The sequence below is a fragment of the Xyrauchen texanus genome, chromosome 16 (assembly GCF_025860055.1).
Source record: "Xyrauchen texanus isolate HMW12.3.18 chromosome 16, RBS_HiC_50CHRs, whole genome shotgun sequence".
NCBI lineage: Eukaryota > Metazoa > Chordata > Actinopteri > Cypriniformes > Catostomidae > Xyrauchen > Xyrauchen texanus.
Window position 1 is genome coordinate 12,288,216 of NC_068291.1, and position 21,167 is coordinate 12,309,382.

The 21,167-nt window shown below is 38.5% G+C and overlaps 1 protein-coding gene across 2 annotated transcripts in view; it reads right to left on the reverse strand.

Moving 5' to 3' along the window:
* Positions 1–21,167, reverse strand: part of ubr1 (ubiquitin protein ligase E3 component n-recognin 1) — a 57,533-nt gene that overhangs the window by 1,652 nt on the left and 34,714 nt on the right. For both annotated transcript variants that reach the window (XM_052145100.1, XM_052145099.1), the window contains exons 27-46: positions 18,362–18,465; positions 18,177–18,260; positions 17,899–18,080; positions 16,763–16,965; positions 16,588–16,681; positions 16,210–16,362; positions 15,409–15,506; positions 15,219–15,315; positions 14,043–14,191; positions 13,895–13,950; positions 13,680–13,776; positions 13,517–13,584; positions 12,524–12,671; positions 11,882–11,969; positions 10,788–10,924; positions 8,814–8,922; positions 8,117–8,173; positions 5,378–5,455; positions 5,092–5,262; positions 4,335–4,436 (exon numbers count right to left, since the gene is read on the reverse strand). In XM_052145100.1, coding sequence (XP_052001060.1) covers positions 4,335–4,436; positions 5,092–5,262; positions 5,378–5,455; positions 8,117–8,173; positions 8,814–8,922; positions 10,788–10,924; positions 11,882–11,969; positions 12,524–12,671; positions 13,517–13,584; positions 13,680–13,776; positions 13,895–13,950; positions 14,043–14,191; positions 15,219–15,315; positions 15,409–15,506; positions 16,210–16,362; positions 16,588–16,681; positions 16,763–16,965; positions 17,899–18,080; positions 18,177–18,260; positions 18,362–18,465 — 2,275 coding nt within the window. The remainder of the gene's footprint in view (positions 1–4,334; positions 4,437–5,091; positions 5,263–5,377; positions 5,456–8,116; positions 8,174–8,813; positions 8,923–10,787; positions 10,925–11,881; positions 11,970–12,523; positions 12,672–13,516; positions 13,585–13,679; positions 13,777–13,894; positions 13,951–14,042; positions 14,192–15,218; positions 15,316–15,408; positions 15,507–16,209; positions 16,363–16,587; positions 16,682–16,762; positions 16,966–17,898; positions 18,081–18,176; positions 18,261–18,361; positions 18,466–21,167) is intronic.

A 21,167-nucleotide genomic window follows, 5' to 3' on the forward strand; every position in this document is an offset into this window, starting at 1 on the left:
ATGTTTAACCATTGTCCCAGGCAAAACATTTTCTTGTACGTCTCTCGTGTCGCTCTGTGGTGTCTCATCTCGCATAATAAAATAATTTCAACAGAAATCAATTCTTCATGTCAATTAATTTATTTATTTATTTGGTTAGTAGGCGAGTGTAACAGGGTTGCTGCAGTTCTTTTTTTATTTTTTAAATCAAATTCAAGGCTACTTAAGAACTTTTTAAGACCTGAACATATAAAATGAATATCCTATGTCCACTCCAGAAAAAACTTGCATAACTTATAAATCATGTATCACGGATCATTTTACTTAAACAGGCTGGGGCACACATTCAAGGCCAGCAGAACAGAGAATCTGCACGTTTAAAATACTCAAGACATGTTTTACACTCACAGAATTTGACTAAATTAGTTAATGGAAGAATTACATTTGATTATATGCATCATATTTAAATTGTTTTATGTATCACTATATCAATACCTACAAATCAGAGGTCGACAAACATAAAATATTGCTGATACCGTTAATAAGGTTTTGGAATAAAGCCTACAACTAATTCGTTGACCGGTAGTTTTTAAAAGTGATATATTGAATGTGTTAAGAAATGTTCTTTGCCTTTCCTTAAGCGCAAGGTATACTTTGGTCAGACGCGGATGCTCAGGACATGTGATGCAAATTTCTTCACTTAACGCTCACAGACAATATACGCAGACGCTAATCGTTCATGTCAAAACCAAAGTATACTTTGTGCTTTACTTTGACATAGAGGCTACAAGAGTCCAAATGTTTTATTTTACAACCATAATATCAATAATAACCAGAAAATATTCAATTAACGAAAGAGTTTTAATTATTATTAAACAAAATAAAAGGCAAACAATTCTTTTACAATCATCCTCCAATAATAAATAGCAGTAATTCATCAACAGTAGATCATCATTCATCAAACAAATCAAATGTGCGGTCCTAAAACCATATTGCAAACCGCTCGGAAATATCAGGAGCTTCACGGGTGCTTGGAGTGTGTGAGAAACAGACATTTATCTAGTTAAATAGCAGCTCTTATGCGGTTCCAATAATCCCTGATAGCACACATACATCACCCAGATGTCCATTTGATGTGTATTTACATCTCGAAGACCTATTTTGTAACTTCTTTTACGGGTATAAGACGCATGTCAACAAGTATGTCTCAGATGTCAAGAAGACATTCAGAAGATGTCTTTGTGATGTTAATAATTTAGAATGTTTGTAAAAAAATTGTTTTATTATTTTTATTTTCTCTCCAATTGTGGTATGCCCAATTTCCAATGCGCTCCCAATGTCCTCGTGGTGTAGTAGTGACTCGCCTCAATCCGGGTGGTGGAGGACGAATGTCAGTTGCCTACACGTCTGAGACCGTCAATCCACGCATCTTATCGCATGGCTTGTTAAGCGCGTTAATGCAGAGACTTACTACGTGTGGAGGCTTCACGCTATTTTCTGTGGCATCCACGCACAACTCGCCACACTGAGTGGGCGAGAATCACATTATAGCGACCACGAGGAAGTTAACCCAACATGACTCTACCCACCCTAGCAACCGGGCCAATTGGTTGCTTCGGAAGCCTGACTGGAGTCACTCAGCATGCCCTGGATTCAAACTTACGACTCCAGGTGTGGTAGTCAGCGTCTTACTTGCTGATCTACCCAGGCCCCCATTAATTTGATCTTTTTAAGATGTTTAGCGGATTGATAATAATTAGGTTGTGGTGCTTTCCAGATGAAAAGATCTAAAATAGACATTATGGAGATGTACGTTTGCCATCTGTGATTGCATTAGGCAATTTCATTATTCCTGTCTTTCCATCCTCAATTGAAGGCCGAAGGTCGAATGATAATTACTACTTTTTTTTTACACAATTTAAGATATGCAAGACCTTTTTTGGCCTTAAATTGGAAAAACTTCCTATTTACTTAATATAAGGTCATAATAAAGCATTGACTAATTGCTAACTACGCATTTTGCATGACCTAAAGTACAAACTGTATATACCTAATTAAATATTTATTAATGATCTGTTACTCTGAAAATAACCATGTCCACAGCATCTCAATCACAAAGGCTTAAGCTTAAAACAAACAAACAACAACAAAAAAACAGCCACAACAAAAAAATAGGGGAATAATAGTGAGAGGAAAATCCACAGTTTATTAAAAGAGATCCTCGAATTGCTCAAACGCCACTTTAGCAGGTTCCATCCTCTTTAGCTTTATAAGCAGACTTGTTCTCATTATTGCCAATTGAAATGACTGTTTAATTCAGTTTAGTCAGTGGACCTACAAAAAATATTTCATTAAATTGAAACAGATTCCAGGAGGAAAGTCCAAAAATACCACTATAGTCTGTGGGTGTGCTCTGGAAAGAGCCAGCATGTCACCATGGTTACATGACAGTGGAGAATTTTTTTTAAAAATAAAATAGTAAAGAGCATATACAGTTACATTATTGAAAAATTATATTTTGCTTCAATAACATAATCTCAGCTGAATCAAAAACAGTTGTATTTTTTGTCAAATAACGTGAGCACAACAGAGAATCACTGTATATATTAAAAACTTCAGTACAAAGTGGGGCCTGGGTATCTCAGTGAGTATTGACTCTGACTACCACCTCTGGGGTCACAAGTTCGAATCCAGGGTGTGCTGAGTGACTCCAGCCAGGTCTCCTAAGCAACCAAGTTGACCCGGTTGCTAGGGAGGGTAGAGTCACATGGGGTAACCTCCTCGTTGTCGTGATTAGTAGTTCTCGCTTTCAATGGGGCACGTGGAAATCACGGAGAATAGCATGAGCCTCCACATGCTGTGAGTCTCTGTGGTGTCATGCACGGATTGATGCGCGGATTGACCGTCTTAGAAGCGGAGACAACAGAGACTTGTCCAACGCCACCCGGATTGAGGTGAGTAACTGCGCCACCACAAGGACCTACTAAAGTAGTGGGAATTGGACATTCCAAAAGCGTGCAGCACAAGAGAATTGGATATTCCATAAATGAAATCCCAGGCTGCCGTGGATTAATAATCAGACTAGGACACATGAAAAACACATTTACAAGATCAATGGAAGATTTAGTGACAAAGCAGTACTGGCCCAAAAGGGCAAAACTCTCACACTGGCCCCGGGCCAGTTGGCCATACTTAGTGTTCAACCATGTTAATAAATGTTTCATTAGGCATATATAGTTCTCACTTTAGATTAGATCAAACAAAATGCTTAGCTAGTCATGTGCTTTATTACGACCTTTAGGGGGCGGCTGTGGCTCAGGTGGTAGAGCGGGTCAGCTGCTAATCGCAGGGTTGGTGGTTCGATTCCCAGCCCACACAACTCCACATGCCGAAGTGTCCTTGGGCAAGACACTGAACCCCAAGTTGCTCCCAATGGCAGGCTAGTGCCTTGCATGGCAGCTCTGCCACCATTGGTGTATGAATGTGTTTGTGAATGGGTGATTGGGAAACAGTGTAAAGCGCTTTGGTAACCTCTAAGGTTTAAAAAAAGCGCTATATAAGTGCAGAACATTTACCATTTATTAAGCATGAACTGGTTTAACCAAATGTTCCTAAAACATTAATAAACACATTAAGCAGAAATTTGTATCCAATTAATTACATATTTTAATATCTATATTAACTATGAATTTATGCGTTGTATTTTTTATCCCCTTTTCCACCAATTTGGAATGCCCAATTCCCACTACTTAGTAGGTCCTCGTGGTGGTGCAGTTACTCACATCAACCCGGGTGGTGGAGGACAAATCTCAGTTGCCTTCACTTCTGAGACCGTCAATCCGCACATCTTATCACGTGGCTCATTGTACATGACACCACGGAGACTCTCAGCATGTGGAGGCTCAAGCTACTCTCCGCAATCCACACACAACTTGCCACGCACCCAATTTAGAGCGAGAACCCCTAATCGCGACCACGACATTTTAAAACTTGTTTTTGGACCCTTGGGAAGCCTGAACAAAATAACATACAGGGTTTTGTACAATAAGCTGCTCATTATTGCAAAATAAACTCTTTCTTGGTTAAATAAAACCCTTTCCTTTCACGTCAGGGTCCTGCTTCCCCTGTCAGTGTTTTTTTTGTGATAATGACCGCCGGACTGTATGCAAGCAGATAATCATGCTACATGCTATGCTACAATTTTAAGTTACTAAAACGTAAAGCATTTTAATTATAATTTTAATGATTTCATGACTGATTTCACAATATAAAAATAATCATTGGTTAATGAATTTAGCATACATTTCTGTATCTGTGCATCCCTGGTTAGTCTGCATTTATACAATATACATTACCCAAGCTGAGGGTCTGTTTCTCCGTAGTCATCTAGGTAAGGTGCTGGATAGGGACTGCCACGTGTCTTACTGGCCATCAAAACAATCTCACACTCTCTAACCCTGCTCAAAAAAGACAGGAACAAAATCTTTATTAAGAGCAAGTAGAGAGTCATTTAGCAGACACTTTTACCCCAAACGCCTTACAGTAGACTTATTACAGGGACAAGCGCCTTAACTCTTATGTTGAGTTAAGTTCATTTTGACCCAGACAACTTTTTTCTTAATACAATTGGAATAAAATTTGTTGACTTTGTTCAACAAATTCTGGTATCTAATCATCATTATCAAGAGGTTGATAAAAAGTGATATATGCAATATGAGAGATTTATAAACAATCTTAGTTGCCATTCATTTTTGGCAGGGCACACAAAATGTGTTAGCACAAAACGAACACACCACAAGGGTTATAACACAATGGTGATAATGTGATAAATGCAACATTTGTAATTTAAAATATTTTTACCCATCCCCAATCTTTTGCATGTTTGTTCATTAGATATTGGCATAACGCTTTTAGTACTCTCAACTCTGCAGATTGTCCCATCAAAAGCAGTGCAGAAAAACTGTTCCATCTGGGCCTGGTGATTACTTATGGACTGCATATTAAGAGGGTTTAGAAAAACGGTCTATTCTGTGATAAAATCACATTTGCGGGGCTACACAAATCCACTCTTCAAGATGCACAAAGTAAACTCAGTTGTTTGCTTCCGCTCACCTGAGAAACAATCCCACTCCAGCCCCGCAGGTGGCAGCATGAGCCGTGCAGGCTCCCACCTCATCTCCATTCAGCTGCACCTGACAGCAAGTGCTCTGCGCACAAAGCGTGACTCCACAGAGCAGACACAGAGTAGGGTGCTTTCGCTCATCATCTGATGAGTTTGTGCATCTACAGGAGTCAGGAAGAGAGAAAAGACAGAGTGAGAGATGGCATGGGCAGACCAGAGATAGAAGTGAAAGTACATTTATATGTAACTCACTGAATGCACATTATATGCACTTACTTAAAGTGACTCGCTTGATTAAGTAGCACGCTATAGTCCTCTGGAAGGTCTATTAACCGGTTTCTCTTGCGGGGATATCTGAATAACAGAAACTCAAATAAATAATTCTTTCAATGAAGAGAGTATGTGTTGAAGGGTCAAAAATAAAAGTTCTCTCATCATGTATTCACCTTCATTTAGTTCTAAACATGTATGACTTCCTTTTTTCCATGGAACACACTAGATGACAGAATGACAGACTGATTCTTTCAACAACAGTCAACATTCACTGTCATTGAATCTTATTTTCATACAACGTAAGTGAATAGGGATGCATGATATATCAGTGGCCGTATCAGTCCATTAAGAAAATTTGCCTAAATTAACCAATCAGTTGTTTAAATTGTCATTTTTGTTTTAGGGTTTGTTTACATTACATCGTCATGGTAATGAAGTTGTAAAACTGACTCTAACTTTACACAGAAATGGGTTTTAAGTGATTTTATCACACTAAAATCATGTTTACACTCATATTCTTTATGTCTTGTGGTAATGCTTTTGAAAAAGTGAGTATTTTAAGGTAAAAAAATTGGCCCCCATTCACTTCCATTGTAAGTGCCTCACTGGAAACTCGATTTTTGATTTTTTTTTTTAAAGAAAAGGAGGAACGAGTCCATTTATTTTTGTGGTAATCAACATTATGCCACATGGTTTTAATTTAGCTAAACTTGTATTGAACCCGGATCTGAGTAAACACTAAATTTTCAAGCCGAACGGCTTGAGGCTGTCTACACTGGATGTGTGAAAGCGAAAGTTCTAAACCGTTTATTTTTGTTGGTAGGAGTAGCACCAGCACATACAGCGCAAAATGGAACAGGACATCCGTTTACGGTCAGTGCGCTGCAAATGACGCTTCTAGTGTAGACGGCTTCATTGGTTATAATGGAACCTATTTGCTTTTGACGCAACATGTTGAGCAGCTTGTGTCTGATGTAGACAGGATGTAAAGCAGGGTATGAAATTTGCCCATGCCAAATGATTTTGCGCAGTGGCGGGTAATTTTGGTTTTCTGTCCGCTACTGTGGCGGGCGATCTGTAAGATATCTTGGAGTGACATGACAAGAAATGCCTTTAGGCACACAATTGTAAAGAAACACGATTGTACTTTGAAGAACAGACTAAAGAAAAGCTGTCAGTGCACGTGTCTGATTTGCTGTACGTTCAGAGATTCAGTGGCGATTTGCCGCTCACACAGAGCCAACCCTAATCTCAGAATAGAGATACTATTCTTCTCACCAAAACTGTACACAGCGATTATCTGAGCTACCGTAGACTTTGTCAGCTCGAACCAGTCTGGCCATTCTCTGTTGACCTCTCTCATCAACAAGGATTTTCCATCCACAGAAATGCCGCTCACTGGATGTTTTATGTTTTTGGCACCATTCTGAGTCATTTCTAGAGACTGTTGTGTGTGAAAATCCCAGCAGACCAGCAGTTACACAAATACTCAAGCCAGCCCATCTGGCACCAACATCCATACGATTACATAATCAACCAATCGTGTGGCAGCAGTGCATAAAATCATGCAGATACAGGTCAGGAGCTTCAGTTAATGTTCATATCAACCATCAGAATGGGTAAAAATGTGATCACAGTTATTTGGACCGTGGCATGATTGGTGGTGCCAGCTGGGGTGGTTTGAGTATTTCTGTAACTCCTGATCTCCAGAGATTTTCACGCACAACAGTCTAACGTTTTATACGCTTTGTCAATGTAACTCAGCAGGTTTACTGTATTTTACCATTATAATTCCAGATATTTGTGGTTGTATATGTTACTGTAAAACAAAGTGCATACAGTGACATTAAGTCTACAGATAGGCTAAACTGATATATGAAGTCATAATAATTCAGTAATGGTGCTTGAACAAGAAGGTTCTGTTCTCTGCTTGTCTACACTTTAGCACATTTGGTTGCAAATTTACCCATTATGATTATAATAATACTATGGTGTTATATATGCTCTTAAATATGTTCTTTATTTGTTCATTTCTATTATATGTAATGTTTATTTAAAGTAGAAAATAAATCTATATGTGGGGGAAAATTGGCTGGTAAAATTGGGCATTCACAGTGGATGGTGGGCAAAAACAATAATTGTAGCCTGATGTATAGACATGCTGTCATAGTTTACAGTCATTTTAAAACTTGTTTACATTCCTTACTGCGGTCTTTTGACTGGTTTGAATCACTGTAAGTGTAATGCACTATATGTATAAAAGTAGCTCACTAACAAATGTATTATAATTTGCCAATTGAGTCAATAGAATTTTGGTTAATAAAAGAAAGTGGCCATAGGATTGTAAAATGTATTTCCTTGTTTTTTTAAAACTTATTTTAAAAGCATTTATCCACTGTACATTTTATTTTAATTTGAAATGCTCTGGACATGGCTGTTTAAGGTGATAAAACATGCAATATGTAGATTTATATCCAGATAAAGATTATCTGCAAATACCGGCCTAAACCCTAAATCTAAGTAATAATTGGTAATAATCTATATAAGACACAATTTCCATATCGGTGCATCCCTAAAATGAATAGTGACTATGGTAACAAAACATGCACATTTGTGTTCCACAGATGATAGGAAGTCATAAAAGTTTGAAGCAATTTGAGGGTGAGTAAATTATGATAGAATTCACATTTTTGGGGGGAACTGTCCCTTTAACTATCAACCGGAGGAGATATTTAATCTAACCTGATGATGTGCATTTCTCCTTTGAGGGCTTTGGATATGGCTGTATTTCCACACCACCTGAGGCACACACACAAAGCAACATAAATCAAAGTGAATCATGGATAGATGGAATTAGCAATTTAGAAATATAGCGCAAGTCTATAATAAAACAATACACCATAAAAGGCAGCAGATTACAATGAGTTTACCATAGTTAAGGGCTGTTTTAAGGCACAATATTGTAGATAAAGTTGGTACAATAATATTCAGTTCAAATGATAGTGCGGTCACAGGTGTGTGTGTGTTCTTAGCTTTAGTTTGGAGACAAATTTGTACCCAGAAATGAGTAAAATTGGACAAAATCTCTCTTTGGGGACACTTTGGGATGTTCTCATTTGGATAAACAATCCATTCACAAATGAAATAATTCTAATAATACTAAAATGTTTCTGTTAGGGTTAGGTTTTTGTTAGCTTTATATAAAATAATAGAAGTATATGGTATGTTCCCATTTAGATGGTGTGTGTGTGTGTGTGTGTGTGTGTGTGTGTGTGTGTGTGTGTGTGTGTGTGTGTGGACTATTTTACAATGGCTTTGAACATGGCACATCCAATTAAGACTTCAGAGTTGGAATAATCTAATTTATAATAAACATTTTGTACAACTATGTCACCTGAATCTAGGTAGTATGAGTTAGAGTGTCTGGTTTGGTTTGTACCTCTTTATTAAGGGGGTTATCACGTCCCTGTTGTCCTGAAACAATTGAAATAGGTTGCAGGGCAAGGCGAGATAACTACACAGCAGAGGCAGCTCACTTTCTGGTGATTCTGAAAAATAGAACTTTTTTTATTATTATTATTATTTTCCTATTGCTATTTTCCAACTGAACATGCAGTCTTCTACCATGTTAACAATGACATACCATCAAAATACTCATACTAATTTAAAATCAACTTAATATGCATACTGTGAACCATATTTTATACTAAAATAAAACTAAAAAGCAACTGCAATTTAGTATATACACCATATGAGTAATTTATCGTTGCACACTAGGCACTGTACTGCATACAATGTCAAAAATAATATGGACTATAAAGTATATACAGTATCTCACAAAAGTGAGTACACCCCTCACATTTTTGTAAATATTTGATTAAATCTTTTCATGTGGCAACACTGAAGAAAGGACACTTTGCTACAATGTAAAGTAGTGAGTGTACAACTTGTATAACAGTGTAAATTTGCTGTCCTCTCAAAATAACTCAACACACAGCCATTAATGTCTAAACTGCTGGCAACAAAAGTGAGTACGCCCCTAAGTGAAAATGTCCAAATTGGGCCTAATTAGCCATTTTCACTCCCCGGTGTTATGTGACTCGTTAGTGTTACAAGGTCTCAGTGTGAATGGGGAGCAGGTGAGTTAAATTTGGTGTCATCGCTCTCACACTCCCTCATACTGGTCACTGGAAGTTCAACATGGCACCTCATGGCAAAGAACTCTCTGAGGATCTGAAAAAAATTATTGTTGCTCTACATAAAGATGGCCTAGGCTATAAGAAGATTGCCAAGACCCTGACACTGAGCTGCAGCACGGTGGCCAAGACCATACAGCGGTTTAACAAGACAGGTTCCACTCAGAATAGGCCTCGCCATGGTCGACCAAAGAAGTTGAGTGCACGTGCTCACGTCATATCCAGAGGTTGTCTTTGGGAAATAGACGTATGAGTGCTGCCAGCATTGCTGCAGAGGTTGAAGGGGTGTCAGCCTGTCAGTGCTCAGACCACACGCTGCACACTGCATCAAATTGGTCTGCATGGCTGTCATCCCAGAAGGAAGCCTCTTCTAAAGATGATGCACAAGAATTCCCGCAAACAGTTTGCTGAAGACAAGCAGATTAAGGACATGGATTACTGGAACCATGTCCTGTGGTCTGATGAGACCAAGATAAACTTATTTGGTTCAGATGGTGTCAAGCGTGTGTGGTGGAAACCAGGTGAGGAGTACAAAGACAAGTGTGTCTTGCATACAGTCAAGTATGGTGGTGGGAGTGTCATGGTCTGGGGCTGCATGAGTGCTGCCAGCACTGGGGAGCTACAGTTCATTGAGGGAACCATGAATGCCAAAATGTAATGTGACATACTGAAGCAGAGCATGATCCCCTCCCTTCAGAGACTGGGCCGCAGGGCAGTATTCTAGCATGATAATGACCCCAAACACACCTCCAAGACGAACACTGCCTTGCTAAAGAAGCTGAGGGTGAAGGTTATGGTGATGGTCCAGACCTAAACCCTATTGAGCATCTGTGGGGCATCCTTAAACGGAAGATGGAGGAACACAAGGTCTCTAACATCCACCAATGGTGGCCACACAAAATATTGACACTTTGGGCCCAATTTGGACATTTTCACTTAGGGGTGTACTCACTTTTGTTGCCAGCGGTCTACACATTAATGGCTGTGTGTTGAGTTATTTTGAGGGGACAGCAAATTTACACTGTTATACAAGCTGTACACTCACTACTTTACATTGTAGCAAAGTGTTATTTCTTCAGTGTTGTCACATGAAAATATATAATTAAATATTTACAAAAATGTGAGGGGTGTACTCACTTTTGTGAGATACTGTACATGCATATCAGTGCAGTGTATTAGCACATGGTGAATAGAACACGTGGAATAAATGAGGCAACCTGTAATACTGGACAGCTTCTCTGGAGGGGGCACTCCTGTAAGGCAATTAAAGAACAGGGCGGCACAGCGCAGGAAGGGCATCACACCTATCTTTACTCCCTCTGCAACTGTGGAGCCAGATACACCAGTCCTCAACCTGAAAACCAAAATAATCTTTACCTGCATGATCGATGTCTCTGACAGTATGAGGTGTTTTCCATGAACAGGGTACAAAATATGGGCCGAAAAAAACTTTTGTACAAATGGTCAATAAAAGGAGGTGTTTAACGTTCAGAAAATAATGATAGTCACACTTAGGAGGTCAAACTAAATATTTTTATGAGTTATATAATTTTCCATTAATTTTCAATGGGGTTTGTAATTTTTGCAGCCCTATTACTAAATGTGGGACATGTTTAAATACGGTTTAAAAACCTGATTTCCATTATTGTGAAATTTTCTAGCAATAAACATTAAATGAATACCTAGATTAAATAGAAATAATATAAAATAATAATATAAAAAAAATGAAGCTATTGCTCAGTAGGGGATAGCTAGTTTTGGACCAAATGTTGTTTTTTAATCATTGATAAACTTATATTTCCCATAATGTTTTTTTTTTAAATGTTCTTGAAATAACTTAGGCTGCACACTGAGCTTGACAAATGCAGTCAACACAAAAATATCTGTAAAACAAATTGAACATTTGGAATGGAATATTTACTTGTCTTCATCAAAATAATGTTAATTCTTGGGTTGTAGAATTTTTAGGAATATAAAATGTGTCATTATCATGCCATAACAGGTGCAGTAACAAATGTGGCGCAGCTAAATATTACATTTTTGCAACTAAATTATGTAAAAATATTTTTAAATAGTTTCAACCGATAGGACACTGCTGAATGATCTTGATTAATGGATTCAATCAAGAAGGTCACGATCTCTGAGAAGGGACAGGCCAAGAAGAATATCATCATTTTCAAATGGGAATACAGACATTTGATATGTTTTAAACTACCTATTTCTCATGCTAGGTTAATTTTATGTTATACAATAGTTTATTTAACATATCTACAAGTAACTGCCATGGGAGACCTAAGTACCATGAACTCACCCATCAGTGTGTTGAGATACAGTAGAGTAGAGCATTGCTGCAGCCTGAGCTTCATCTCCCTCGTCTCCTCCTCCTTTCACAGCACAATCTAATAACACACACACACACACACACACAAACACCATTACAAAACTGAAATTGCTGCAAAAAACACATTTCATTAAGGTTTTTCTGAACAGCTGCCACAATAACCGATCAGGATAAATCTCAAGGCCTATCCATACAGTCAAATTTCACAAGAACCCGCACAGCAAAATATTAAAATGAAACGATGCTTCTCAATGAATGCATATTACACTGAAGTGATCCATCATCTTTTTATTTAGAGACCTTTGTGTGTTTATAAAGTGTTCAGCGAACTTTGAGGTATCCAAACATTGAAAATGACGAGTGTGAATAGTTTCAACGTGAGATACTTGTGAATATATTATACTTTTGTTGATTAGTTTGGTACCTAACTACTGATCCGTGCAGTCTGTTTACAATAACACACCACTCGTACTGATATGAATCCACAATGCTACTATAATTTATCAAATATATAATGTACAGTCAGAGCTGTTCAGCTGGGGTAATATTTCCCATAGTTCAAATCTGACTCCATGTAAACAGGCTTTAAGGAGTGCGTATGTGTGTGTTTACCGTGCAAGGCCAGCAGGACCTGCAGCATATGTCCCATAGTGAGAAGGTGCAGAAGGTGGAGGTGATTGTATGCGGTGCTGATTATAGACGGCTGCAAGTCTACAGCCTCTTCCTGATACAGTGCTGGGATAGATAGGACCAGCCCCACCTGGGTACAACAGTCACAACATGCAGTCCAGCAACCGATTAGTTCAGTTCAACAACTCAGCTAACTTAACTAGTTACTCAAAATGATAAATCAAAGTAAGAAAAAATGACATTAAGGCAAATAGATTTGTATATTTTCAGAAGAATTTGCCCATGCAAAAGTACCCTCCATAATGCTATGGTGCTTGCAAGAATGTTGCCATGTAGTAGCTAAGGTATTCAAGTGTTTTTATAGTGTGTTGCTATGTGGTTGCTAGGGTGTTCTGGGAGTCCACCCTCAAGTCTCTATGATCCAAAGATAGGACTTTAATAGACTTACATTGAAGGAAGAAATATATCTTTTTTTTCCATCCGTTTTATTGTCTACTAGGCAAAAATACTAGCAAGTCATATCACTTAGAAAAATAACAAAAACACTCCTCAGATGTGTTAAAATTCTTAAACTTACCTATGAGTAATAGTTACAGTGAAGAAAATGTAACACATTCAATTACTGTAATAATGTGTTTACATAAAACATTTAAAAATACAACGAATAAAAAAGACCCTTTATACTTTAATGTCCCTTATATTAATGTGCAAGATTCAAAGCATGTTATTAAAAAAAAATATATAATAGAAATATTCCCCACCTCTTAAACAATTAATAGCCATTAATATAATTTAGCAAAAAACATTTTCACAATGCAATCAAACCCTAAAGGATGAAAACCAAGTCCCGTCCTACATCATTTTCTATGGAATATTCGGTTTCAAATGGAAATATGGCACATTATGGAAGCTAAACTGTTGCAAATGCAGTTTCTAGGGGCTTTGAGTTTAATTTACAGTAATAAAAAAACTTACCATAAGATGAAAGAAATCCACTTCTAATATTGATGGCGTTTCTTCTACATTAGGAACGGGTAACAAGACTGGAGAGAGACAAAGAAAACGACTGCATGAGCGAGAAATATCAACATCCACTCGTTGTCTCTCTCTCTCATAAATCCAACATACACACACACACCTGCTAACATGTTAGCAAAATGCTTCTGTACGACAGCTTGACTGCTCTTCAGCCTCTGAGCTGCTGAGAACTGCACCACCGCTTTGAGTCCAGAAAGCTGAAAAAAATAAATATATATAAAACATAGAATATAGTTTCACAAATTAACTGCAAATTAACTGCAAACAAACTGCACCAAACGCATACTGATCTACAGCAGCAGAGCCAAAACACACCTGTCTGTTTTGGAGGGAGCCGAACATTGCCTTCCCCTCTTCTTGTAACATGTTCTCTACAGAAAGAGGCAAAAAAAATTGTTCAGCCTAGACTGCACACGACTAAACAAAAATAAATATGAGGGAAATCATTAGAGGAGTGTATTACCGACGGCCTGGATGGTGTAGGCACAGGTGTTCCAGGACATGACTGGCACATATGGGCACAGATCATTGGGGGCAGTCTGCAGACCCACCCTGTGCACTGTGGTCGCACAGACTCCTAACATCTCTGTGATACTACGGGAGAACTTTGGCCTGATCAGAGATGGAGAGTTAGCATAGCACAGCATTGCATAGCAGAACATACTATTTTTCACAATATATATTTTTTAGAAACACCAAAACGTAACCCCTTTTCACTATAAATCTTGACACCTGCATTGCTCGATTACACTTCCTCTGAGTATCAAATCATGATCGTGCCTGGAGACTGCAGATGCCAATGTTAATAGTAAAAAAGGAGTTATATTTTGGTCTGTTTCTTCACCCAAAACGTTTCAGAAGACATTACCGGTACTAAAACCACTTCAGTCATATGAATTTTATGCCGCTTTTATGTACTTTTTTGGAGCTTTAATGTGTTGGTCCCCATTGACTTGCATAAAATGGATATATTCACATCATACTTCCATCAAAATATCTTTGTTAGTTTTCCACAGAAGAACGAAAGAAATGAGTTTGAGACAGCAAGGGTGAGAAAATGATGAGAGAATCATAATTTTGGGGTAAAAAAAAATAAAATTTATGTATCGTGTCCAGATGTTTTATTTGAGTTTTTATTTTTTATTCTAATTCTCAATGATGATGCTTCTTATTATTTACATTTTATTTATTATTTATAATTAAAATAAGGATTTTATGTTTTTTTTAGATATTTTTTAATAAACTTTAAATTTAAAATCAGCATGAAAACAGTAAAAAAAGAAATGCTACCAAATACTAAATGTAAATAACTTAAATAACTGATATAATTTGTCATTATTTTCTATTGTTATTTCTTTTTGTTTTGTTGTGGTAAAATATCTCTCTCTCTCTCTCTCTCTCTCTCTCTCTCTGACACAAACTTATCTTTTCTGCTGAAAAATAATATTAACCAATCACAGCATAACATGTTTTCCCTCCAATCAAATCCCAATGCGCAAGTCCTGCCCTACATTATTGTCCACTGAATATTGAGATTTCCTGCTGAATACTGCGTTTTTCTCTGAAATTGTAAATTTCGTTATGCGTTGCGAATGTGTTTCATGTTGCCTAATAAAGACCCATTTGCTGAGAGACTCACGACTCTTGAACTCCAAAACTGAGAATGGATCTGAAATCTGCTTGATCCTCTTCAAAAAGTGCCGTCACTTCATTTGCCATTGCCTCATTGTTACTCTCTGTAAATACAAACACAGCAATCTGAATTAAGTAGTTCAAGTTGTGTGTTGATTGAGAAGGTAGATCCAGCAAGAATCAGTCTTGAATCTCACCAGGTTCCTGTGCAGCTCTCAGTCCTTTAATCCGAGAAAATACAATCTGAATCCAGCGCGCAAGAGTGAGATGCTGGCCAACTAACTCGGCACTCTCACTGAGAGAAACAAAATGACAGAGGGGAAGAAATTTCATACATGACTCATTAAGTGTAAAAATCAAAAGCTGACTTAAAAGGAATAGTTCACCCAAAAATGAATCCACCCAATTAATCTTAAACTGTATAACTTCCTTACTCGGTACACAAAAGTAGTATGTTAGTCACAATTCACTTTCGTTGCATCTTTATTTAAAAAAAGAGGGGGAGGGGGTAGAGATTCTCCCCTTTTCTCCCTAATTCGGAATTTCCAATACCCAACGCGCTCTAGGTCCTCGTAGTAGTGCAGTGAATCGCCTCAATCCGGGTGGCGGAGGACGAATCTCAGTTGCCCCCGCGTCTGAGACCATCATCCCATGCATCTTATCACATGGCTTGTTGAGTGCGTTACCGCGGAGACCTAACGTGCTTAGAGGCTCACACTATTCACCGCGGCATCAACACACAACTCGCAACGTGCCCCACCGAGAGCGAGAACCACATTATAGCGACCACGAGGAAGTTAACCCAACATGACTCTACCCACCCTAGCAACCGGGCCAATTGGTTGCTTAGGAAGCCTGACTAGAGTCACTCAGCACACCCTGGATTCGAACTTGCGACTCCAAGTGTGGTAGTCAGCGTCTTTACTTGCTGCAGTTTTCATTGTTAATTGAACTACCCCTTTAGATTGATAGTAATGAATTAAGTAGAGGTGTTGTACTAGTTGAGCTTGCAGGGCTCTATGGGGATGAGAGGAATAACAGTGTTGCAGAGGGATTTGCAGAGTGGACACATGTACTCTCCATTCTCCAGGTCTATGATTATTTCAGCATGCAGCCGGTTACGAGTGGTATTCTGCACTGCCTCAAAGTACCTGCATAGAGAACAAAATGGTGCAATGTACATTTACTGTAAATGAGGATCAGGAAGCCATGACATCTATCAAACCTATAAAATATAAATGTGAGATGCACTCACCAAAGCACAAATACAGAGATAATATATCAGGCAGCTGCAATGCTGTTTGTACATTTTTATTTCTGTGTGCATGGGAAGTAATGAACCAAGTTGTTTCAATGAATTTTAAGCACTGACTCACTTTTGCCAGCAAGTGGCATGCATTACATGTCCACAGCTGCCAGTGTGTGTACCCACAGCCAGATCAGGGGGCATAAACATGGGGTAGTGGTTTTCTGTTAAACAAAAATGTTTAAGATTCCACATTGCATTATACATGCATTACATCACAGGGAAGTGTATTTAATATCGCTGACCTTTAGCAGAGAGCGTCTTGCCCCGGCACTGGGTGAGCACTGTAGATCTTTGTACACAGGCTGTGAGGACCATGGCAGGTGCCTGTGCTTGAACCTCCTGCTCCTCCTGACACAGTATGCAGGTCAGAGCCCCCCAGTCTGTGGAACATAAACCCTGCTGTGGTCCCACGGCCACTCTGCTGTCATCCACATCCATCCCAAAACTGCACAGAGACGACACAGAAAAATGCATTAGCTGTTAACATCGCTACATTTGTGTTTGCAGAAATTACATCAAATAACTGTAATGATGAAGCTTTTGTTACAGTAGAAAGGTTAAGGCAATAGCCATAAATGTATATAAAAGAAAGATAGTATTAACATTTCTATACACATTTCAATTGTTTTTCTTTTTTATTATCTGTGTATTGTTGTTTTTCTTTGTGCACAGGAGGCTTCTGTCACCACGAAAAATTCATTGTGTAAGCATACTTTGCAATAAAGCTCATTCTGATTCTGAAAGAAAGAAAGAACAAAGAAAGAAAGAACAAAGAAAATTATAAAATGAAAAAATGAGTTTACAATGGACAGACAAAAGAACAAAGAATTATCTAAGGAACACAAAAGAACAAATGAAAAACAGACAAAAGATCAAACAAAGGAACTGACTAAAAACAAAGGGACAAACAAAAACCAAAGAAAATTGTCTTTTTTACTTAAAACACCGGCAGAATGAGGACAGAAGACAGACAGTGGGTGTGGCTTTAGAAGAGAGGCATTTATTTGAAATAATAAGCATGAAATGTCCAAAAAGGGTGTTAATGGGGGAAAGTGTCCAAAATAAAGGGGAATCTGGAATTCTTGCAGTAAAATGGGGCTCTGTGCTGGATGGGGAGTGTCCAAAAGGAATGGTCCGGCGGCTACCCACTCCCCTCCGTGGTCTATGGCGTGGTGGTTTCGGTGTCTTCCTGGCCTGGCGGCCGTGACGTGCAAAGTTACACAAAGTTTAACGAACAAAAGAACAGACCAAAAAAAGGACAAAAGAAAGAACTAACTAAGAAACAGGAAAAAAAATAAAAAAATGATCGAAAAAACTGTCAAAAGAAAGAATAGAAGAGCGAAAGAAATGGTGAAAGAAAGAATAGATCTCTCCTCACCTCTTCACAGAGGTGGCTGCATCACTCTGACTCAAGCTCTCAGGCACATTGTCATAAAGCATCTTGTTTGACTCAATGAAGTTTTTCTGCATGGCAGACATCTGAGCCATGATCTTCTGCCTGTGTGCTTTAGCGGCCTCTGCCTTTCGCTTCCGCTCTGCTTTCTCTTTATCCTGAACAGTCTAAACAGAGAGAAGAGCCATCTTTAAACACTTTAAAAGGATTGAGATTAAATTAAAAGCTGCATTTAACCAGAGACCAGATTCAATTCTCAGTACCTCCTCTGATTTGCTCTGATCCATTGCAAATGAAGAAGCTACAGCGCCTGATTTCAGCCGAAGACACTTCACCACTTCAAACATCTTTCAGGAAAGGAAAAATATTGATTCAATTAATATAAAATCATTTATTTAACCACTCAATTAAACACATGTAAAAATCAACGACTTGTCCACATTTATACCTGTAAGTTCCAAGCAATCATGTCTTTCTGAGCTTCAAGGGAAGGTAAAGACTTCATTTTGTTCAGGAAGTGGAACAATGATTTGCCATGTTCAGAACCAGTTACTGAAAATACAAAAAAAATTTTTTACATATCAGCTACTGCATAAACAGTAAAACGATAAAGACAGATGGAAATTATTTGCGATACAGTACAGTACAGAATTGGTACTTTCAACTCAATTTCATGACTGGAAAAAATACAAAGGCTACATGCCTTTGTTAAAAATGTTCCTTGTTTTTATACAAACATTTTAAAGAAGTGTATTTATAGGTGCTGTAAGCATTTTCAGCCATTCTACTTCCACGAGACTGAGCTGTTGGATTAGCCACACCCTCTCTTTCCTAAACCCTGCACTCCAAATTAGCTTTATTGAGACCGACATCATCCAGAAACGGTTGTTTAAAACAACAGCAGCAAAATGGCGCCCTCAACTGACAACTGTTATGAAAAAGGTGGATTAAAAATGGCAGTAAGTCTCAATAATTCCCTGCAACTACAACACTATGAGAACATGCAAAATGACTGACGGATCGAAAGCGCCATTGTCCGCGGACACATTTTGTTTGTCACAGAGACACTTATTTCATTAATATCTCTCAAGGAGGAGGAATTTTTTTTTGCCTTGCTTTCCATGAAAAAAAAAATCACTTAAAGCACCTGTAAAAGGTGCATTCATTAACAAATTAATTGTGTTTTTGTGTAGAGTGATCTGAATGGTGTACACTCACATGAGATGAAGACTGTACTCATAGTTTTCTATAAAAATGTGTTTTTATTATACATGGTGCGGGTCAGTCACCCATTCAATGTGTTTCTCCAGGTTGAAATCGCATGACCCGCTGTGTTTCACTAAATGTCGAAGAAAATCCTTGTGCTCAATGGCTGCCGGCTATTTAGATACGCTTGACTATGCTTAGCGCAGTGTTGTTTGGTGATGCGAAGAGGAAAATAATACAATGGAACATATTTATTATCGTGCATTAGAAGTGGAGACACCAGGAGATTCAGTAACTGTACTGCTGAAGCAAGAAGACAGAAAGACCTGCAAAGGCAAAAAACTAGAGTAAACATCGGTACGGCATACACAAGGTGGAAAGATTTGATGACAGAGAAAAGGTAGTGTAGTGATGCGGATGTTGCTTCATTTTTGTAAGACATTATTAATCATTTAGACCACTCTAACATACAGCTGTGGCCAAAAGTATTGGCAGTGACATAAATTGTGAGTTTGCAAAGTTTGCTGCTTATTTTTGCTAGATTATTTTTTCACATGTTTCTATGGTATACTGGAAAACAATGATAAGCATTTCATGCATTTTAAAGGCAATAACATTCAATATATGCAAAGAGTCAATATTTAAGTGTTGACCCTTGATCTTCATAACCTCTGCAATTCACTCTGGCATGCTTGATATCAGCTTCTGGGCCAAATTCTGACTGATGGTGATCCATTCTTGCCTTATTAGTGCTCAGAGTTGATCTCAATTTGTGGGCTTCTGCTTGTCCACTCGCCTTTTGAGGATTGAACACAGGTTCTCTATGGCATTAAGATCCAGGGACTTGCCTGGCCACGGATCCAAAATTCAATGTAATGATCTCCGAGCCACTTTAGGACGTTTTGATACCATTCTTTATTCTTGGCAGTGTTTTGGACAGAATTGTGAGAGAGCCCACTCCCTTGGATGAAAAGCAATCCCACACATGGATGGTCTCAGGATGCCTCACTGTTGGCACGACACAGGACTCGTGGTAGCATTCACCTTTTCTTCTCCAGACTCGATTTTACCGATGTCCCAAACAGTCAGAAGGGGGCTTCATCAGAGCAAATGACTTTGCACCAGTCTTCTGCTGTCCAATCCTTGTACTTTCTGCAGAATTTTCAGTCTTTTTCTTGGAGAGAAGTGGCTTCTTAGCTGCCTTTCTTGACACCAGGCCATTGTCCAAAAGTCTTCGCTCTCACCGTGCATGCAGATGCACTCACACAACCTGCTGCCAATATTGAGCAAGCTCTGCACTGGTGGTGACACGATTCCGTAGCTGACTGCTCAGGAGGAGACGGTTCTGGCGCTTGCTGGACACTGGGACGTCCTGAAGCCTTCTTCATTGCAGTTGAACCTTTCTCCTTGAAGTTTTGATGCTCCGGTAAATGGTTTCAGGTGCAATATTCTTTGCTGCAATTTCCTTGCATTTGAGGGCTTTTTGATGCAAAGTGATGATGGCTGCACATCTTTCTTTAGAGGTAACCATTGCGAACAAGAACACAATGATTGGAAGCACTTCTTCCCTCCTTTTATAACAATCAGTCTGCTCTTATTATCCAGTCAGAATGATAGAGTGATTTCACCTGACTAGTACTCGTTCACACTTTCCCAGGTGCTGCTGATATGATTAGTGAAATGATGTTAGCTGGTCATTTTGTGCCAGGGCCTAAAAACTGTGAAATGTGGGTTTTTTGATAAAGCAAGTTTTTTTTGGCCAATGAAGCTTTTTGCAATTATTTAAAATGCATCTGATCACTCTGCACAATCTAGAAACAATGTGAATCAACACCACAACAGCTGAAGGCAGAAAACTTTGCAAAACATAAAATGTATGTCACTGCCAATACTTTTGGACACGGCTGTAGTATCAGTGGAATTTACAGAAAACTCATACAAGTTCCCTTGAACTTGTCAATGTATGTTAGTAATGGACAGTTTTCAGAAGTGTTTACAAATACAATCTGAAAGCAACTTGTAATTTAATTTTCTTTATCGCAGCTATA